This window comes from Fragaria vesca, linkage group LG2, assembly GCF_000184155.1.
Source record: "Fragaria vesca subsp. vesca linkage group LG2, FraVesHawaii_1.0, whole genome shotgun sequence".
Lineage (NCBI taxonomy): Eukaryota > Viridiplantae > Streptophyta > Magnoliopsida > Rosales > Rosaceae > Fragaria > Fragaria vesca.
Window position 1 is genome coordinate 21060301 of NC_020492.1, and position 20118 is coordinate 21080418.

The window sequence follows — 20118 nt, forward strand, 5'->3', positions numbered from 1 at the left end:
GATATGATTCTCAGAAGGAATCTCAAGCTAAGAAATTAAGAAATAGTATGTCTTGGGGTCTCTTGGTTTTGCTGCTGTTGGTGAGTTCATCCCTGGCCAATGGAAGAGGGGATAACACCCAACAACACAGAGTTGCAACAATAGGAGCTGTAGTTGATTTCACTTCTCGTGTGGGAAAAGAACAGAGAATAGCCATGGATTTGGCTATCCAAGACCTTCTTCACTCGAACTGCCTTACAGTAAACTTAGACCTCAGAGATTCACAAGGCAATTCTGCTAAATCAACTTCTGCTGGTAATTTATAGTATTTTCTTTCTGAGGTTCTAGTGTTATAAACCATATTAACATTACTACTTTACTAGTTCACTACTCTTATATTTGTTAATTTTTTTTTTTTTTTCCTTTGGCAGCAATCAATCTTCTGAATGATAAAAAAGTTGAAGTCATCATTGGAACTCTAACCATGCAAGAAGCAGCTGTAGTTTCTGAGATCGAAATTCGGAAGGCAAACTTCACCATTTTATCACTTACTTCAACTGCCATAAAACCATCCCCATCCCCAGCCTCACTTCAACTGCCAAATTATCTCCAAGTAGCAAATGACATTGTTATCTATATGCAATGTTTAGCAGCCTTAGTTGGCCATTTTCAATGGAGAAAGGTGACTGCACTTTATGAACAAAACATTGACTTTTCCTCCAATTCTGGAATCATAACCCTACTCTCTGATTCACTGAAATTGGTCAACTCAGAGATTGAACACCACCAAGCTTTCCCAACCCTCTCTTCTCTCTCTGATCCAAATGCCTTGTTCGATGAAGAGCTAAAGAAGTTGAGGAGCAAGAGAAACAGAGTTTTCATAGTCACCCAATTCTCTTTGAATTCAGCTGTTTTTCTCTTTCGGAAGGCAAAGGAAATGGGGATGATGGGTAAAGGCTATGTATGGATTGTCACAGATGAGATTGCAAGTCTACTTGACTCTGTTGATGACTCTGTCAAGTACAATATGCAAGGTGTTATTGGCATTAAAACCAACTTCATAGAATCAACCAAAAATTTCGCGAAGTTCAAAACCAGATTTCGCAGACTGTATGGACTGCAATACCCTGAAGAAGAAGAGAACTCTAGTCCAAGCATCTTTGCTCTTCGAACATATGACACAATGCACGCCATTGCTCTGGCCATGAAAAATGCTGCCTCAAAATATTTGTCTCAAGAAATCGTGTCCACCGAATTCCAAGGTCTAAGTGGCATGATGCAGTTCAAGAATGGCATGCTATCCCAATCACCAACCTTTCAAATCATAAATGTGTTTGGCAGAAGCTACAGCGAGATTGCATTCTGGTCACCGCGCTTTGGTTTCTCAGATAGCATGAACAAACACCTTGATATGAAGGAGAGGACTAATCACAGTTATGTTCAAGTTTTGGGTCCAATCAACTGGCCAGGTGGCTTACAAGCACCCCCAAAGGGGTGGACTCTTGTCGATGAAGAAAGACCCTTGAAGATAGGGATTCCAGCGAGGGGTGCCTTCAATCAGTTTGTGAAAGTAACATATGACCAGAACACGAATCAAACACGCATCACAGGGTTTTCAATTGATATGTTTGAAGCAGCTGTCAAAAACCTGCCTTATCATATGCCTTATGTGTTTGTTCCCTTCAATGGCTCATATGATGAATTGGTGGAACAGGTCTACTACAAGGTACACGTTATTATTCTCGTAGAGTAATCCCAGGTCCAAAAGACATAGGTTTTGAGTCCCCTTATTGTCTAACATGGTATCAAAAATGCAACATTGAAGTGTCTTTGACACAATATGACACATATCAATCCTGTATGGCTTTAACAAGGGTTCTGTAGACATTGATATATGACAATTTTACTAATGTAAAACAGGGCTTGGATGCAGCTGTTGGTGATATAGAAGTCATAGCTTACCGGTATCATTATGTTGAGTTCTCACAACCATATATAAGCTCTGGACTTGAGATGATAGTCCCTGTAAAGTCAGATAAGCTGAAGGAAAAATGGATGTTCATGAAGGCCTTCAGCAAAACCATGTGGTTTCTCATGATCATTATACATCTATCTGTATGCTTTGTCGTCTGTTTTATTGAAAATGAGCATGGCCAAAACTTTGAATTAAAGAGAATTGGGGACATCCTGTGGTTCTCTGTCACCGTCTTATTTTTCGCGCAAAGTAAGTCTATGTGTAAGCTAGTATCTTAAGTTTTTAAAGTTGAGTGATTGTCTTAACATGCAACTATAATATGCAGGAGAACGAGTCCAGAGTAATTTGGCAAGGCTGGTATTGGCTCCATGGTTACTAGTGATTCTACTAGTAGTGGCCACTTTCACAGCGAGCCTCTCTTCCATGATGACTATCTCTCGAGTCCAGCCATCTGTGCTCGATGTGGAAACACTGAAGAAAGGAAATGGAACTGTTGGACGTAACGGCAACTCCTTTATCGTAAGGTACCTTATCGATGTTCTAGAGTTCAGACCAGAAAACATCAAGAGAATTTCCGCCATAAGTGACTACCCAAAGGCCTTTGAGAGTGGAGAAATTCAAGCAGCTTTCTTCGTTGCGCCCCATGCTAAAGTCTTCCTCGCATGTTACTGCAAGGGCTATATGAAAGCAGGTCCGATATACAAGCCTAGCGGCTTTGCATTTGTGCGTAACTCTCCCTCCTTTGTCTTTTTCTTTGAGATATTTTGTCGAACATCTGGCTAATAGTGAGTCTTTAGAAAACCAACTAGTAACTGATCATTGGGGCATTTTCCAATTGTTTGATTCAGGTTTTTCCAAAGGGGTCTCCTCTGGCCATTGACATGTCAAAGGCAATCGTAGAAGTAAACGAGAAGAAGCAAGTGGAGCTATTAGAAAGACAAATGCTCTCCTCCTTCAACTGTTCCCCTTCACTCAACTCGAACGATGGTCCAATAGGTTATGAGCCCTTTTCTGGCCTATTTCTAATCTCAGGTTTGGTTTGTGCATTTGGGCTTCTGGTTACGAGCGGGCGTAAAGCCGATAGGCTTCTACACAATATGAGCTGCATACGAGCAATACTAATCAAAACAAGAACTCTGACATGGGTTTTTCTGTACTTGAATCAGAGCTACAGACAATCTCAAAAGCATTGCTCCACAAGCTCCATTCTAGAAACTTGCTCTACAAGGAACATGAGTAGTGGTGTTATAGTGATTTAGGACTCATCTGTCAAATTGTATAAAAAAAAACTTAGGAGTAACTATTTACATGATATAGATTAAATGAAATGAATAGTTGATGAAACACTTGAGATTCAGAGAAAAAAAATGTAAGCATGTTAGTGAAGTCTCTTGTACTAAATCTGTATTGATTACAAGCACTACATTTTCAAGAAAAAGAAAGGTTTTGTTTCAGAAAATGTAATCAGATGAAACAGGTAGAAGCTATTACATAAATTGGGGAATGTTGGCACATCTAACGTTGTTTGGTCATCTTCACAAGGGCATTTCCTAGTTGACGTAGGAATAGATGAATACTCAATGGAAATGCAGTAAATGTACATAACTGCTATTACATTGTTAAGCTTTACTCAATTGAAATGGACATCAGTACTTGATACATTAAGATTGCTAGTTTTCTCTAAGAAAATGACATTAAAGTGCATTTTGGAGAAATGTACATAACTGCTATTACATTGTTAAGCTTTACTCAATTGAAATGGACATTAGTACTTGATACATTAAGATTGCTAGTTTTCTCTAAAAAAGTGACATCAAAGTGCATTTTTGAGATTATGAAACCAATTTTGGATGGGGAAAGCCATTGATGGAATTATTGAACCGGTTAAGTACAGGTTTTTGAGTTCACCAAATGATGTTACGTACAGGTTTTTGAGTTCACCAAACGATATTGGGATGGAATGGAAAAAAAAATTCTGGCAAAGACAAGAGAGTCATGTTAGATTTCCAGCCCCAATACCAAATTTATGAACCGGCCCAAAATAACAACTTGAAGGGAAAGAAACGTTCCTTGACGTAATCAATACCGTGACGTAATCAATATCGCAGCCGATTTTCTTGGCAACCTCAGGATGAAAAGGTAGCAACCTCTCAAGAACAGTCTTTTGATGCTCAGGACTCAACCTATCCCCACTCTCATACTTTCCAGAGTGAAGAATCATCCTCACAAACCCAACCAGCGGAACAGTATCTTCTAGAATCTTATCTTCCCAATCAACCCATTTCCCATCCTCTCCCTCATCTTCCTCCGAATTCCCATCCAAGTAGACCTGTAAATGGACCGGATCTGGAGCGGATCTACCTAGATCCAGATCCGGATCCGTAATAAAAATTTTGGATCCGGATCCGACCCGTTACCCGCCGGATCTTTGATAGCTAGATCCAAATCCGGATCCGGCGGGTTAACGGATACCCTACCCATTAATCCGATCCGTTTATAATTATAAATATTTTCAAATTTTAAATAATAATTTCTTAATTTTATCATAAATTTTCATAAAACACTAATAAAATATTATAACAAAATAAAGATTTACATACAAAATTGAATTACATGGTCAAAATACTCGTTAACAATAAACTAATATATTCAAAATATTAACCTCCAATGTATTTAGCAAAGAGCATAAAAAGAACATAGACATCAGTAACCTTCAACTTTATCAAATGATCATATTCAAATAATTATTATATTATTTAATATTTATCAATAATATTATATTTATAAAATGTTATTTAATTATTTTAAAACGGACCCGGGTCCTAAACGGATCGGATCAACCTCGATCCGTATCCGATCCGTTTAATAAACGGGTTACCGGATCCGGGTCCTTAACGGATCAACGAGTCTAATTTTCAATCCAAACCTGTTTAAAAACCACGGATCCGGAACGGGTCTGGATCAAGATCCGGTCCATTTACAGGTCTATATCCAAGTCCGTCACCACCGGCTTCCGCAGCAGCTCCAGCCCGTCTGCCTCCTGCCGCCCGGCCCCGGTCTTCAGCGCACATAAGCGGGTGCGGAGCAACGACGTCGTTTTGGAGAAGGATAGAGTTGCTGGACCAATCAGAGCGTGGGAAGAGGAGGTGAGGTGGTTGTGGACGAGCAGCGGTGGTTTGGAGAGAGAGGCCATGTTTGGAGTGGTAGCGATTTGAGCTCAATTCGTTGTTCTCTCCAAGTATTGAAGACCCATCATCGTCAAATCATCATCAATCAGAGTCAGTTGGTTTTGGTTTGCTTGCAGTGTTTTGTAGATAAAGAACTGAACGATGCGCGCTCGGCTAGAGAGTCTCCACCTCTGCTTCGCACTTTTGGGCCTTACACCAAAGCCAAGGCCTAACATAAACATAACTTAAATGATGGACCCTCCAGCCCGCTAGGCCTACGAACCACTCAACCGCCTAGACACAGCACGTGTCGCCTAGCCCGCAGGTTTTTTTTTTCCTTTAACTGAACGAGGCCCAACACAAACATAAATGGTTGATCCCTCAGCCCGCTTGGCCCACGAACCTCTGTACCGCCTAGCAGCAGCACGTGTCCGCCTAGCCCGCAGTTTTTTTTTGTTTTTTTTTTCTTTAAATCCCGTTCAGTTAAAAATAATAATAAGTGTAAGCTCCCAGGAATGAAATCTATTAATCTAGGGTTACCAATAAGTTCTTCAAACTTCATAACCATGCCTCCGGCGGTTTTCTCACTTCTCCCTCTCAAACTGGTCGCCGTGAAAACGAACCCCGGATCATAGATGGATCATAGATTCAAAGGAGCACTCATCGGCGAACAGTATCGTGCTGAGTCAACGATCAGAACCACAATTTACAAACAGCTCACTTGCCTGCTAAATCTTTAAAGCGATTCAGCTCCGTTTCTAAACGTTCCGGATTTCTAATCTCTGACCCAGAGTTCGGTAAAACGCACTATGAATTATCTTCCAAGTGCCAAACCCTAACTCACATGTTAGAGTTATATCTAATGTGGACTCAAGATTAACACATGAGAGTCCAACATATATAAATATCTTGTGAAATAAGTAAATGAGGTTAATAGATAATACTTAACTTGGATATTTACCTTATTAATCTGATTAGATAAATACAAGGAGTTTGAGATAACATAGAATATATGTTATAGTTATCACATAAGGTAATTGATTGGTTTATTAGAGTTGCCTTGTGAGTTGCCTTGTGTAAGCTCATTCTACGCCTGTAAGTTTTTCATACTCACTGTGAAAAGGTAATCTGGAGAATTACACAGAAGACTTCCTCTACTCTAGCTTGATGGCATTGAACATGAACAACCAAGGTTGGTGCTTCTAATTCTTATACATGTTTATATGTTCTTGTTTTGCTGAAACATGATGCAATGTGTTTATATTTATATGTGGTTTTCAGTCACAGTCGTCAGACTCCTAGTAATCGAAAAATACAACCATGAAGAAGTCACATATGCATCTTAATTTCAACCTGGAGACGCGGTCGTCCGGAAAAAACAAATCTCCGGTCAGGAGGGACAACGTTCCGTTCATGAAACCGGGACATGGTCTTAACATGTATATGGTCGGCTCATGCAAGGGTTTGGTAGCCTGTATAACTGTACGATAGGAATTGTATATACTCGTATATTTGGAACCCATTGACAAGATTTTTCAACAAATTACCTGAACCAGAAATTAGCCGCGCCGCGTACAAGGTTATCAGGGTTTTGGTTACGAAATTCTTGTGTCGAACTCTAGGTTATATATGAAATGCGACATTGCGACCCTGATCACATGGACATAACGCCATAACGGCGCTCATCTTCTCGTCGAAAGCTGGCGTGTGGAGAAAGATTGAAACCCCTCTCAAGTTCCACCCGGAGAGTTTCGACCAGGGAGTTCTTCTGAACGAGACACTCCATTGGATTTGCGATGACTATAATTCTATAAATACACCCAACAATTTGTTATTGTTGCTTTTGATTTGGCAAAGGAAGAATTCCGGAAAACGATGCTGCCTAATAATAATACTTCCAGGCAAACCTTATCGATGTTTGGTGTGGAGGAGGAGGAAGCCTGTATGTACTGGCCGTAGCGTGATTGAATCTGTTGAGTGTTGGTTATGAGAGAATATTGTGACACTGATTCATGGGCTAAGTTGTATACATTGAAGCTTGGAGATAATATTAATGCGGTTGAACCAATATCTATGGGGGTTGTGGGAATTAGTACAGTTATGATGGTAATAGAGGACATGTCTCGTTATTGGGGGAATGTGTTCAGGATTGGTCATGAAGGAGACAAGCACGACTTGTTTAAAGGGATGCCAGCAGCCAAGAATAGATTGTATATGAAGAGAGTCTGCTTGGTCCTGGTGATTAAGTTATGGATTGGAAGAGATCGAAGGCCAAGGTGGGAAGGCTGCTGAGACTGGAATATATATCCACACAAGCCCTAGAATCCCTAGATGAAGGGAGTGACTGCTCATTCTTTGCATTATTGATCTGCTGGTTAGTTTTTCCGGCCTCATTTTGGCTCTGTAATACCGGAAAATTCTACTATACCTATACCTTATGTCTTATGAAATCCTAGGCAAAGTTTCTTCAACTCCTTACCCCATCACCCCCTTGTAAGCATTTGTAACCACATATTAGTGTCATGTATGCCATACGTTAAGGTATAGTAGACAAACCCTATAATATTATGTTTCAAGACTACGTATTTGAAACCTGTTATTAATTTGTCAATTTTCTTGGTAGCAATTTTCTTGTCAATTTCTGAGAAGTAAATGTATGAACCATGAAGTTTTCTGAAGCAACTAAGGCTCCCATTTGCATTTGAAGAGTGAACATGCTAAACAATTGTGGGGAATGCTAAAAATCAAGGTTCTGATAATGAGAGCTTGAAGGAAACACGAAATTGAAATCATAATCAAAGACGAAGAAACAAAGAGATCAGAAAAGAGAGAAGCAAAACTTTTGTATTACTGTATTAGAATATGGTTTTGATGTATTAGAAAATACAGAGAAGAAAAATCTTATCTATTTAATCGGAGAAATTGCTGGGGATAGACTTGATCTCCAAATTGTCGATGAAACCACTGATTTGCTGTGACCAAAGCATGCTCAAGAACATTGCACAAACTTGTCTTGGGCTCTTGACCAAAAAAAAAAAACTTGGCTAGGGCTCATTGATAATCTAGGCCTGCTATAGGAAGTGGGTTATTGACTGGGCCTATCTATACTCTTAACAGGGAAGACATGTTTAATATTAGTCAGGGTCTAATACAAACCATTCTTTAGTCCCAACGGAAGAAAAACTGGTTCTGTTGAGTATTGACTTCTAAACTAACGACTAATATGCTGGATGATAGTGATGAACTGATGATGATTATTTCTCAGCAGAAGCATCCCGGAAGAATTGCCAATAATAGCATTTTCAAACTTTGAATCTTTCTTTGGTTCCTTTCTCAAGTCATTCAAGATTCCAAGGTCAATCAAACCCATGATTATATTCTCCTATGATTCTCAGAAGGAGTATCAAGCTAAGAAATTAAGAAAAGTTATGTCTTGGGGTCTCTTAGTTTCGCTGCTGCTGGTGAGTTCATCCCTGATCAATGGAAGAGGGGACAGATGTCAAAAGCGCCAACAACACAGAGATGCAACAATAGGAGCTGTAGTTGATTTCACTTCTCGTGTGGGAAAAGAACAGAGAATAGCCATGGATTTGGCTATCCAAGACCTTCTTCACCCGAGCTGCCTTACAGTAAACTTAGACCTCAGAGATTCACAAGGCCGTTCTGCTAAATCAACTTCTGCTGGTAATTTATGGTATTTTCTTTCTGAGGTTTTAGTGTCGAAAACCATAGTAACATTACTACTTCACTAGTTCAGTACTCTAATATTTGGCCATCTAATTTTGTTTTCTTTGGCAGCAAGCAATCTTCTGAATGATAAAAAAGTTGAAGCCATCATTGGAACTCTAACCATGCAAGAAGCAGCTGTAGCCTCTGAGATCGAAATTCGGAACGGAAACTTCACCATTTTATCACTTATTTCAACCGCCATAAAACCATCTCCAGCCTCACTTCAACTGCCAAATTATCTCCAAGTAGCAAATGACATTGTTATCCATATACAATGTTTAGCAGCTTTAGTTGGTCATTTCCAATGGAGGAAGGTGACTGCACTTTATGAACAAAACACCGACTTTTCCTCCAATTCTGGAATGATCACCCTCCTCTCTGATTCACTTAAATTGGTCAACTCAGAGATTGAACACCACCAAGCTTTCCCACCCCTCTCTTTTCTCCCTGATCCGGATGCCTTCTTCGATGAAGAGCTGAAGAAGTTGAGGAGCAAGAGCAACAGGGTTTTCATAGTCACCCAGTTCTCTTTGGATTCAGCTGTTTTTCTGTTTCGGAAGGCAAAGGAAATGGGGATGATGGGTAAAGGCTATGTATGGATTGTCACAGATGAGATTGCAAGTCTTCTTGACTCTGTTGATACTTCTATAAAGTACAATATGCAAGGTGTGATTGGTATTAAAACCAACTTCATAGAAACAACTAAAAATTTCGCGAAGTTTAAAACCAGATTTCGCAGACTGTATGGACTGCAATATCCTGAAGAAGAAGAAAACTCTAGTCCAAGCATCTTCGCTCTTCGAACATATGACACAGTGCACGCCATTGCTCTAGCCATGAAAAATGCTGCCTCAAATTATTTGTCTCAAGAAATTTTGTCCACCAAATTCCAAGGTTTAAGTGGCATGATGGAGTTCAAGAATGGAATGCTATCCCAATCACCAACCTTTCAAATCATTAATGTGTATGGCAGAAGCTACAGCGAGATTGCATTCTGGTCACCGCGCTTTGGTTTCTCAGATAGCATGAACAAACACCTTGATATGAAGGAGAGGACTAATCACAGTTTTGTTCAAGTTTTGGGTCCAATCAACTGGCCAGGTGGCTTACAAGCACCCCCAAAGGGGTGGACTCTTGTCGATGAAGAAAGACCCTTGAAGATAGGGATTCCAGCGAGGGGTGCCTTCAATCAGTTTGTGAAAGTAACATATGACCAGAACACGAATCAAACACGCATCACAGGGTTTTCAATTGATATGTTTGAAGCAGCTGTCAAAAACCTGCCTTATCATATGCCTTATGTGTTTATTCCCTTCAATGGCTCATATGATGAATTGGTGGAACAGGTCTACTACAAGGTACACGTTATTATTCTCGTAGAGTAATCCCAGGTCCAAAAGACATAGGTTTTGAGTCCCCTTATTGTCTAACATGGTATCAAAAATGCAACATTGAAGTGTCTTTGACACAATATGACACATATCAATCCTGTATGGCTTTAACTAGGGTTCTGTAGACATTGATATATGACAATTTTACTAATGTAAAACAGGGCTTGGATGCAGCTGTTGGTGATATAGAAGTCATAGCTGACCGGTATCATTATGTTGAGTTCTCACAACCATATATAAGCTCTGGACTTGAGATGGTAGTCCCTGTAAAGTCAGATAAGCTGAGGAAAAATGGATGTTCATGAAGGCCTTCAGCAAAACCATGTGGTTTCTCATAATCATTATACATCTATCTGTATGCTTTGCTGTCTGTTTTATTGAAAATGAGCATGGCCAAAACTTTGAATTAAAGAGAATTGGGGACATCCTGTGGTTCTCTGTCACCGTCTTATTTTTCGCGCAAAGTAAGTCTATGTGTAAGCTAGTATCTTAAGTTTTTAAAGTTGAGTGATTGTCTTAACATGCAACTATAATATGCAGGAGAACGAGTCCAGAGTAATTTGGCAAGGCTGGTATTGGCTCCATGGTTACTAGTGATTCTACTAGTAGTGGCCACTTTCACAGCGAGCCTCTCTTCCATGATGACTATCTCTCGAGTCCAGCCATCTGTGCTCGATGTGGAAACACTGAAGAAAGGAATGGAACTGTTGGATGTAACGGCAACTCCTTTATCGTAAGGTACCTTATCGATGTTCTAGAGTTCAGACCAGAAAACATCAAGAGAATTTCCTCCATAAGTGACTACCCAAAGGCCTTTGAGAGTGGAGAAATTCAAGCAGCTTTCTTCGTTGCGCCCCATGCTAAAGTCTTCCTCGCATGTACTGCAAGGGCTATATGAAAGCAGGTCCGATATACAAGCCTAGCGGCTTTGCATTTGTGCGTAACTCTCCCTCCTTTGTCTTTTTCTTTGAGATATTTTGTCGAACATCTGGCTAATAGTGAGTCTTTAGAAAACCAACTAGTAACTGATCATTGGGGCATTTTCCAATTGTTTGATTCAGGTTTTTCCAAAGGGGTCTCCTCTGGCCATTGACATGTCAAAGGCAATCGTAGAAATAAACGAGAAGAAGCAAGTGGAGCTATTAGAAAGACAAATGCTCTCCTCCTTCAACTGTTCCCCTTCACTCAACTCGAACGATGGTCCAATAGGTTATGAGCCCTTTTCTGGCCTATTTCTAATCTCAGGTTTGGTTTGTGCATTTGGGCTTCTGGTTACAAGCGGGCGTAAAGCCGAGAAGCATCTACAGAATATGAGCTGCATACGAGCAATACTAATCAAAACAAGAACTCTGACATGGGCTTTTCTGTACTTGAATCAGAGCTACAGACAATCTCAAAAGCATTGCTCCACAAGCTCCATTCTAGAAACTTGCTCTACAAGGAACATGAGTAGTGGTGTTATAGTGATTTAAGACTTATCTGTCAAATTGTTCAAAAAACTTAGGAGTAACTACTGACATGATATAGATTGAATGAAATGTATAGTTGATCTGTTGATGAAACACTTGAGATTCAGAGAAAAAAAAATGTAAGCATGTTAGTGAAGTCTCTTGTACTAAATCTGTATTGATTACATGCACTACATTTTCAAGAAAAAGAAAGGTTTTGTTTCAGAAAATGTAATCAGATGAAACAGAAGAAGCTATTACATAAATTGGGGAATGTTGGCACATCAAACTTTGTTTGGTCATCTTCACAAAGGGCATTTCCTAGTTGATGTAGGAATAGATGAATACTAAATGGAAATGCAGTAAATGTACATAACTGCTATTACATTGGCATCATATTCACTGGGTTAAGCTTTACTCAATTGAAATGGACATCAGTACTTGATACATTAAGATTGCTAGTTTTCTCTTAAGAATGTGACATTAAAGTGCATTGCGGAGATTATGAAACCAATTTTGGATGGGGAAAGCCATTGATGGAATTATTGAACAGGTCAAGTACAGGTTTTTGAGTTCACCAGATGATGTTAAGTACAGGTTTTGGATAAACATCTACAAATGGAGATGATTTACCAGCCCCAATATCAAATTGATGAACCGGCCCAAAATAACAACTTGAAGGGAAAGAAACGTTCCTATTGGTTAAAAAGTTGATGGTTTGACTGGGTTCTTCCTCTGTTAATTATTACAAACTGAGTTTAAAAAGCCTGATTAAGGCGCTAAACTAATTACCTATGTGTAATAATCCACTAAATGGAAGACATGTGGCATATATAGACCATCACACTGACTCAAAAACTCAGAAGGTAAAGAAGAGAAGACGAACAGAGCTTAACAAAAACGAATACTTTCTCTCTCTGGTAAAATCTCTAGCATTGTGTATATGTGTTGTGGAGCTTTTTTTCAGTTCCATTTCTCTCCGTTTTTTGATTTTCTTCTCCTGATTGCAGGTGCTAATTGATTGGCAAGCCATGAAGGTGGGTAAAACTTGGTGTTTGGGTTTTATACTTTTTGTTTCTTCAAATGTCCTTGATTACTATGCGGTTGCTGTTGGTTCGAGTGTGTTTTGGTTTAATTGCTTGTGTAGTGTTAAGGTGAAGCTCCAGCTAGGTTGTGAAAATTTGGGTATTAATTTGTGCATTTGTAGTTCATTCACCTCCATGTGTAGTGTTTGGGTTTGATACCACATCCTTTTTTTCTTTCTTCAAATGTCCTTCCTTACTATGCTGTTGCTGGTTGGAATGTGTTCTGGTATAATTGTCTGTGGTAGTGTTAAGATGAGGCTCTAGAAGTTAGGTTGTGAAAATTTGGGTATAAATTTGTGCATTTGTAGTTCATTCACATCCTTGTTCAAGTTGGGTATTAGTTTGTGCATTTGTAATTCATTCACATCCTTGTTTAAGTTCGATTCAGAAACGAACCGGCACCGTAATGATATATGTATGGACATGTGTGTCTGATGCTTTGATTTTGATTTGTTCTTGGACAGACATTTCCATGCCCTGAAGAATGTAATGCAGAAGACTTTGATACCAAGGACAAACTTCTTCAACACATAAGGTTGTTCCACACCTCGCCTGATGCTCCAAAATGCTGCTACCTGTGTGGAAAAATGTTTGGTAATAACCGCTCCGGCTTGGAAAATCATGGAAAAACAAAACACAGAGAGCATTATGAGGTTTGCTGTGAATGGCCCTTTTGCAGACAAGTTTAATTTCATGTATGAGTAAGGATATTGTGGTAATGATATTGTAGAAGGAAGTTGTATTCACCCTATTTCCCTTTTGCTTTGCACAGGCAAGTGTTTATGCTGAGATCACAGCTCAAAAACCACTTAATTTTGTGCAAACAAATTTACAAAAGAAACAAGCTTCTCATCAATAACCCAGAAGAGCATAATGAAGTGAATGAAGAGAATGGAGTGAATGAAGAGAATGCAGTGAATGCAGGGAATGAAGTGAATGCAGTGAATGCAGACCAAGGTTGAGCTGAATATTATGTCTGGAAGGATTTGTGTGCAAATAATGTTCATATGAAGTTTGAGACTCTGTTAGTTGTTCTTCTTTTGGATTCAGTTCGCAATTATAGATATTATCTGTTTGTTGTAGTTACTCTTGACAGCTTATGAGCCCTTTTCCGGCCTATTTCTGATTTTATGTTCATAAATAGCTGGTATAGGCATCTGCAGAATATGAGCTATAATGAGCAATACTAATCAAAACAGGAATTTTAAGATGGGTTTATGTTACTGATTCAGAGCTAAAGAAATTATGAAAGTCTCAAGAGCATCGAAACTTGCTATACAAGGAACATGAGTAGGACTGATATAAAGCTACTAATTCCCCCCCACCCCCCTCTTTACCGCTTTACCGGAGTTCATCTCCCCCTTCCCTCCCCCATCTGTGGCTGGCCGGAATTCTTTCTTCTCAGCTTGGTGGAAGTAATCAACCCTCTCCTATCCAATCACCACGACCTCTCTCTACATCATAATTAAATGATTCAAATCCCTCAGGCCTCATCCATATTGTCTCATTAACCGACTCCCAGAAGAACATTAATCCCAGATCTCAAGCTATGTGGTACACATCCTGAGACAGTATAACATATATGCCTTGTTCTTGTGTCATTGGACCACCATGGCTTGGTTCTCCCACCCTCTCAGCTATGTTGTGAATCTGCAATCCTTCACTTCTCTCCACGACTGGATTGTTTCTATGTTTGGAAATCCAAATATCCTCACTGAAACTAATCCTCATCTTGCAACACATGTGGTCTACTTGCTATGGACAATTTGGAAGCATCGGTGTGACTGCGTGTTCAATAATACAAAGCCAAATCCAATTGCAGTCTCTTCCAATGCCTTTGCTGCTTCATCTGAATTCTTAGCGGTCCCTCCAAACCTGCAGCCTCCCAAGCATTCTACTACAACTCCAAGGATCTGGACTAAACCTTAGACTGGTACAATCAAGATTAATACCGACTTTCATTACCAAAAAAAAAAAAAGACCTGCACTTCAAAGAGGCGTGATCAGCTGATCGGTTCTGTTTCCCCTTACAGTTTTGGTCGTGAATTACTTTCTTATTTCTAGTTCATGGGTTTGTTTCTCATTTTAGGGTCACTGATTATTATTCTGATTTAAATGTGAAAGATTGATTTGTGCTTAGTACATTGTTTCCACCATTATTTTGGTACTGTACTGGATGTGGTTAGTTTTGCTGCTTTTGCATGCTTTTTTCTAAAGCCATGCTATTTATACATGGCAAATAGTTGAGATTTATCTGGTTCACAATTAACATCTCAAGTATTATTAATTCTCTCGTTTTTGTTTTCATTTTTAGTGTGACTACATGTGGCTACATTCTTCTGCAACTGATGAAGCTTTCTACGAAAGAATCAGAAGATCCCATTTACCATGTTCTGTTGTGCCATTCAAACAAGTATGGAATCTAAAGTTCATATATGTGTTATGATCACATAGTAGATTCAAATTCTTTTATAGTTTATGATAGTATCTTGGGATTGTCACTCGTTTTCTGCTGGAATTGCGGCAATTGTGCGGGATAGTTCTGGCCATGTAATTGGCGGCTCTTCTTCGAACACTTTGGCATCTTCTTCTCTGGCAGCAGAAGCTCAAGCAATTGCGCAGGCTCTCTCTCTCTCTCTCTCTCTCTCTCTCTCTCTCTGATTTGTTGATCTTGATTTCGGCCCTTTTGAATTTCTTCGGTAGACTGGTCGGCGTTGCAGACTTTGAATGAAATCAGAGGCTCAAGTCGACTTTTCCATCGTATTCATAAATAGCTTTTATACATTACCTCAAGTGCCTTCAACACAAACAAAAACGCCAGCATTAGCACCCAATTAACAGAAACCCCCACCTACATGAACAATTCATCTGATTATGGCCCATATTATCCTAACATCAATTCCTGGTTCACTAAACCTTAGAAAGTGAACCAAAAGCTCTCACTCCAGCACTTTTTAAAATGGAGGTCATACTCAAAATGAAAAGAAATATATTACAGAAACCCGAAATTTATCTGAGTTTAATCTGGAAAGTGAATAAGTGATGAAATGCTTTCAATCACACGAGTCAAGTACAGGTAAGGATGAATAGAATATATTTTTGAAGTTATCTCTTTTTCAGAAAACATTTGAGATCAGAAGGAAGAAAAATTTGCAATGCTGAAAATCTCAAAGAGCAAAAACAGTAAAGGGTGTATACCTGAATATCAAAAAGTAGCTTAGCTAGTTCGAAAACATGCGACGAATAGAACAGCAGATGACACAGAAACTGAAGCATAAGCCATGCAAAGCCAAAGAGCAAACCTGCCCCAAGAGGCCAAGATCAGTTCAGCAAATCCTAAGATTATCAACATGAAAGTTATATTTCCTAAATCCAGCCACGGGATCAAGAAGAAGCAGATTATAATGTCATACGGACCCTTTACCGTCAAAATACCACTTCAAGCTGCTTTCAGAAAAAGCACCACTTCAATCAAATTTTCAAGCCTTTTAAGTGCAACACCTCCTCATCCCTACGCAAAAAAAAAAAAAACATTCACAGTTCAATCGCAGAGTCGTAGCTTGCTTGTTTAGTAAAAGCACAATTGAAATATAAATGAAAATTATAGAAACAGATAATTGGGATGAAGATCAATTGGTCATAAAGAAACTATATACCTGGTCTGTTTTCAGACTTGTATCTACAGTCGTTGGACTTGTTTCAATTTTCCTTGGAGATTGTTCCTATTAGAAGCAATGATGTCACATATCAAACTCAAGCACAGAGTCATAGCTCAGTTGGTATAAACTTGAAATCAACGTAAAGTACTGGAACTCATAAAAACTTAAGATTGTAATAAAGGTTGAAAAATCAAAACCAAAAATAAATAAATAAATAAGAACTTTGTATGGTCCCATTTACCTGGTCTCTTTTGTGATTTGTTTCTATAGGCAGTGGACTTGTGTCCACATTCACAAAAGATTGTTCCTATTTGAACCAATGATACATGTCACTGATCTATTACAAAGCAGTAGCTAGCTTTACTTGGTAAAAGCTTAATATTGAAAAATAAATTGAAAGCTTCAAATTTTGCATATATTTACTTCAGTTGTTACATTTAGCTATTTAAAACATTCATGGGTCTTCTTTGCCAAGCAGTGAGAATTAGGGGAGCATGACTGGGGATAAATAAAAAAATTAAAACAATGACTTAAATACAGCTTTGGATATTCCAAGTTGACACCCATTTTAGACTGGGAATGCATGAACACTAGTTCGATTTGGTTGTTTTTTATCAAACAATATTTGCTGAATCTGGAGACTGAAGTCCAAACTTTCCACTCTGAATCTGCCTTTCTATGGTTTACCTCGCCATCCTAATTCACCCCAAAAGAAATTACTTCCCTAGATTCCTAGTTGCATTTGCTTAAAAGTCACATGGAAACAAATAGGATGCTTCAATTTGGTGAATGGATAATGGTCCTCTGAATCTATCTGTAACGTGACCAACAACATAATAAATACAAACAGAGTCCAAGTTACAATATTCCAATTGAATATAGGGATTAGCCAAAGTGATGCTATAGTAGAATTTTTTACTTTTTTGGTCAAGGAAATTCTTTTGTCATAGCCAACTCATGAGTAACATGAATGCTATTCATGAATCATTTGAGGCAATTAGATTGCAAAACAGACATCACAAACAATGATGATTTCTCATTGTTTGTGGGTCTACATTTTAATAACAACAAACTTTTATGCCCACAAAAAAGGACAACAACAGCATACCTGAACAGCAGCCTGTCAGCCTGTGAGAAAGTTCTAGAGCTTGCAGTAACAATTACTATGAACTGCAACATTGAAGGCACATGCATATCATTAGTTTCTTGCTTATCGATCCAAACAGGAACTATAAAATGCTTTACAATGAGATCAATTTAAGATGGATACCTGCAATGACGACATCACGCCTTGAACTCAATCCTATAACCATAAAGCTACTTCGAAAAATCACCTTTGCTTGGTGTAAGGATGGTGGGTCTGACTAGATGGGCGTATAAAGCTTTTGCATTAGGAGCGTTCTGGCTCCATCTGATCTTTTTGCTGCAGCTGAATCTCTTTCTTCTCTTTCGTTCTGTGATTGAGATAGAGACATCAGGTGCTTGCATCCTTTGTTTGTCGTTTCCGTGCCTCTCTTTGGACCTGAGTGGGCTTGTCCATTTTAATGAGTTTATTTCCACCAAAAAAGAATTAAGGGAATAGAGCTTTAAGAATTAGCCTTATCTGAAAATGGCACGCATAAATCGAGAAAAAAAAAAAGTGTAATATATGCACATAAGTTAGGTTCCGTTCTAAATCAGTTGTGTAATGTGTAGATTATTTTTGTAAATCAGCCTCTCAACAGTAATCCAAAATGACGTACACTCTACAAAAAAATAGTTGGATGAATCCATATTAGTGGTTGCCTGGTGGTCTTTATCAGGGTCATGGCATTTGTGTTAGGCTTTGAAAAACATCGAGTTCCAATGTCATACACACCAAAATCATCAGGCCGCCAACTCCGTCCAGCGATAACCCATCTTCTATCAGCATCATGGTTGAAGTATATACAATTTGATCGACAACCCGGAAAATTTGAAGCCACCACAGATACTGATGAGTTATCCCCCAAAAAGAGGGCAAGATCACCTATGCTATTTTTCTCAATCCATTGACACTCATCAAAATTGAATTCGAAAACTGTGAATCCTTCTGTCTCACGGTTGAGAGTTTGGTCATACTCATCATCTGTATATGTAATATACCTTTGAACCAATAACAAGCCTTGCTCATTCAAATCCACCAGATATTTCTTCAATTCTTTCTCATTCCATATAAGTTCACCATAATCTTCAAAATCTTCTTTCTTCAATTTCACATTGGAGGGGTACTGTGCATGAGTATCTATAGATAATAGTTGGTTTGAAGTTTTAACAGCATAAAATCCATCTTCCAGTTGAGCAACTTCCTGATTATAATTCCGCCTTTGACAAGTTATGGCAGATTCATCAACGTACGTCCATCTCATATCTTTACTAAGATTAATAAAAGCCAACCGAAAAGCTGGTCTATACATGACCATAACAATGCAATCGTCTGCGTTTAATATCGGATCTGCTGAAATTATAGCCTTGTACACTTGATAGTTACCCCATGCATTTCCGCCAAGCCTTCTGATTATATCCAGCGGAGGTAGGTAAATGATTGAATTTTCTTTCTTTTTCCTACCTCTGACTCTAAAGAATGGATTGATTAGCCTCACAATGTTAAAGTGATCCAAAGCTATTAACCACCCTTTTGAAGAACCACAGTACCGGAGATTTGAAACACTTACCTGCAAATCAAGGACCTTACTGTTCATGATGTTGTATAAATTCCATGTATCTTTCCTGCCAGTATTGTTCTTATCTTTTTTTCCACCATGAATCAACAGCATCGGAGCAGTTTTCATCCTAGCCCATTTGGCTTTATTATGCTTCGTTACAGAATGCCATGACATACAAACCATGCTAAACTGCAAGTAGTCTGATGGTACCACTAGTCTCATCACAACAGAATCTAAAAGGTGTTTGGGTAGATTTTCCCAATCTACATGTGAAAACATACCTCGATCCAAATTTCGAATTGAATCTGAGCTGTTCTTGATTAGTGGTCAGTCTCCCTGTTTCATGCGGCACAGTGCAGCTAAAATCTCTATAACAATCTTGTTTCGTTTATGCCTTTTGAGGTGTTCTTGTTTCTAAACCTCACCCTTTCACCAGTATTCACCAGTATTTATAGTTTTTGTATACATCAAATTATTTTGAATCCCCCAAAAGATTAGGATTATTGATCAAAGAACCTATCTCCTCTGCAATTAGGAAAACAAACTCAATCCAGTTTCCTAGTCAAGATAGGAGTAAGAAAATGAGAGTTTCGTTATTCATGTACCCACAGACGGGTAAAGCCCATCAAACAGATCCCAGGCCAGCCCAAATTAAATTCAGCATGTTACGTTTGTCCCCCTTCACTTCCCTCCAAAACGCGCGTACCCAACACTCGCCCCTCAAATCTCCCAAACCCCGTAACCGTAGTTCTCACGCTCCTTCACCGACGTCCGTACATCCACCCCCGCCTATTCAGCCTCGGTTGCCAACTCTGCAATTACATGTTTATAGATCTCCGCCGACACCCGTTTACCGTCTCAGCCAGTAGCCTCTCTCTTCCTAAAAAGTCAGCATTAAAAAAAAATTAGTATAATAATCTCGCCTCCAAGATTCCAGTCATGCGAGGAAAACGATGGCGTCGATCACACTCAATTCCCTAGACCCAAAAAAAAAAAATCAG

General features: G+C 39.0%; 3 protein-coding genes and 1 pseudogene across 4 annotated transcripts; 2 read left to right on the plus strand and 2 right to left on the minus strand.

Moving 5' to 3' along the window:
* The first annotated feature begins 171 nt into the window (after positions 1-171).
* LOC101314629 (glutamate receptor 2.7-like) lies at positions 172-3213 on the plus strand. Its single transcript, XM_004292766.1, has 5 exons — positions 172-294; positions 411-1705; positions 1900-2203; positions 2280-2677; positions 2803-3213. The coding sequence occupies exons 1-5, from the start codon at positions 195-197 to the stop codon at positions 3211-3213; spliced, it is 2508 nt and encodes an 835-aa protein (XP_004292814.1). The 5' UTR covers positions 172-194.
* Positions 3214-3350: 137 nt separating this feature from the next.
* On the minus strand, positions 3351-5147 carry LOC101314916 (protein DCL, chloroplastic-like). The gene is made up of 3 exons (XM_004292767.1): positions 4936-5147; positions 4041-4311; positions 3351-3356 (listed from the first exon to the last, which is right to left on the minus strand). Exons 1-3 carry the CDS (start codon positions 5145-5147, stop codon positions 3351-3353), a joined length of 489 nt encoding a protein of 162 aa, XP_004292815.1.
* Positions 5148-7194: 2047 nt separating this feature from the next.
* On the plus strand, positions 7195-11713 carry LOC101315207 (annotated as a pseudogene). Its single transcript, XR_184156.1, has 6 exons — positions 7195-7359; positions 8517-8805; positions 8920-10208; positions 10403-10705; positions 10782-11177; positions 11303-11713. The product of XR_184156.1 is annotated as a glutamate receptor 2.7-like (transcript).
* Positions 11714-18178: 6465 nt separating this feature from the next.
* On the minus strand, positions 18179-19243 carry LOC101290729. Its single transcript, XM_004292768.1, has one exon. It carries the CDS (start codon positions 19241-19243, stop codon positions 18179-18181), a length of 1065 nt encoding a protein of 354 aa, XP_004292816.1.
* Positions 19244-20118: the final 875 nt, after the last annotated feature.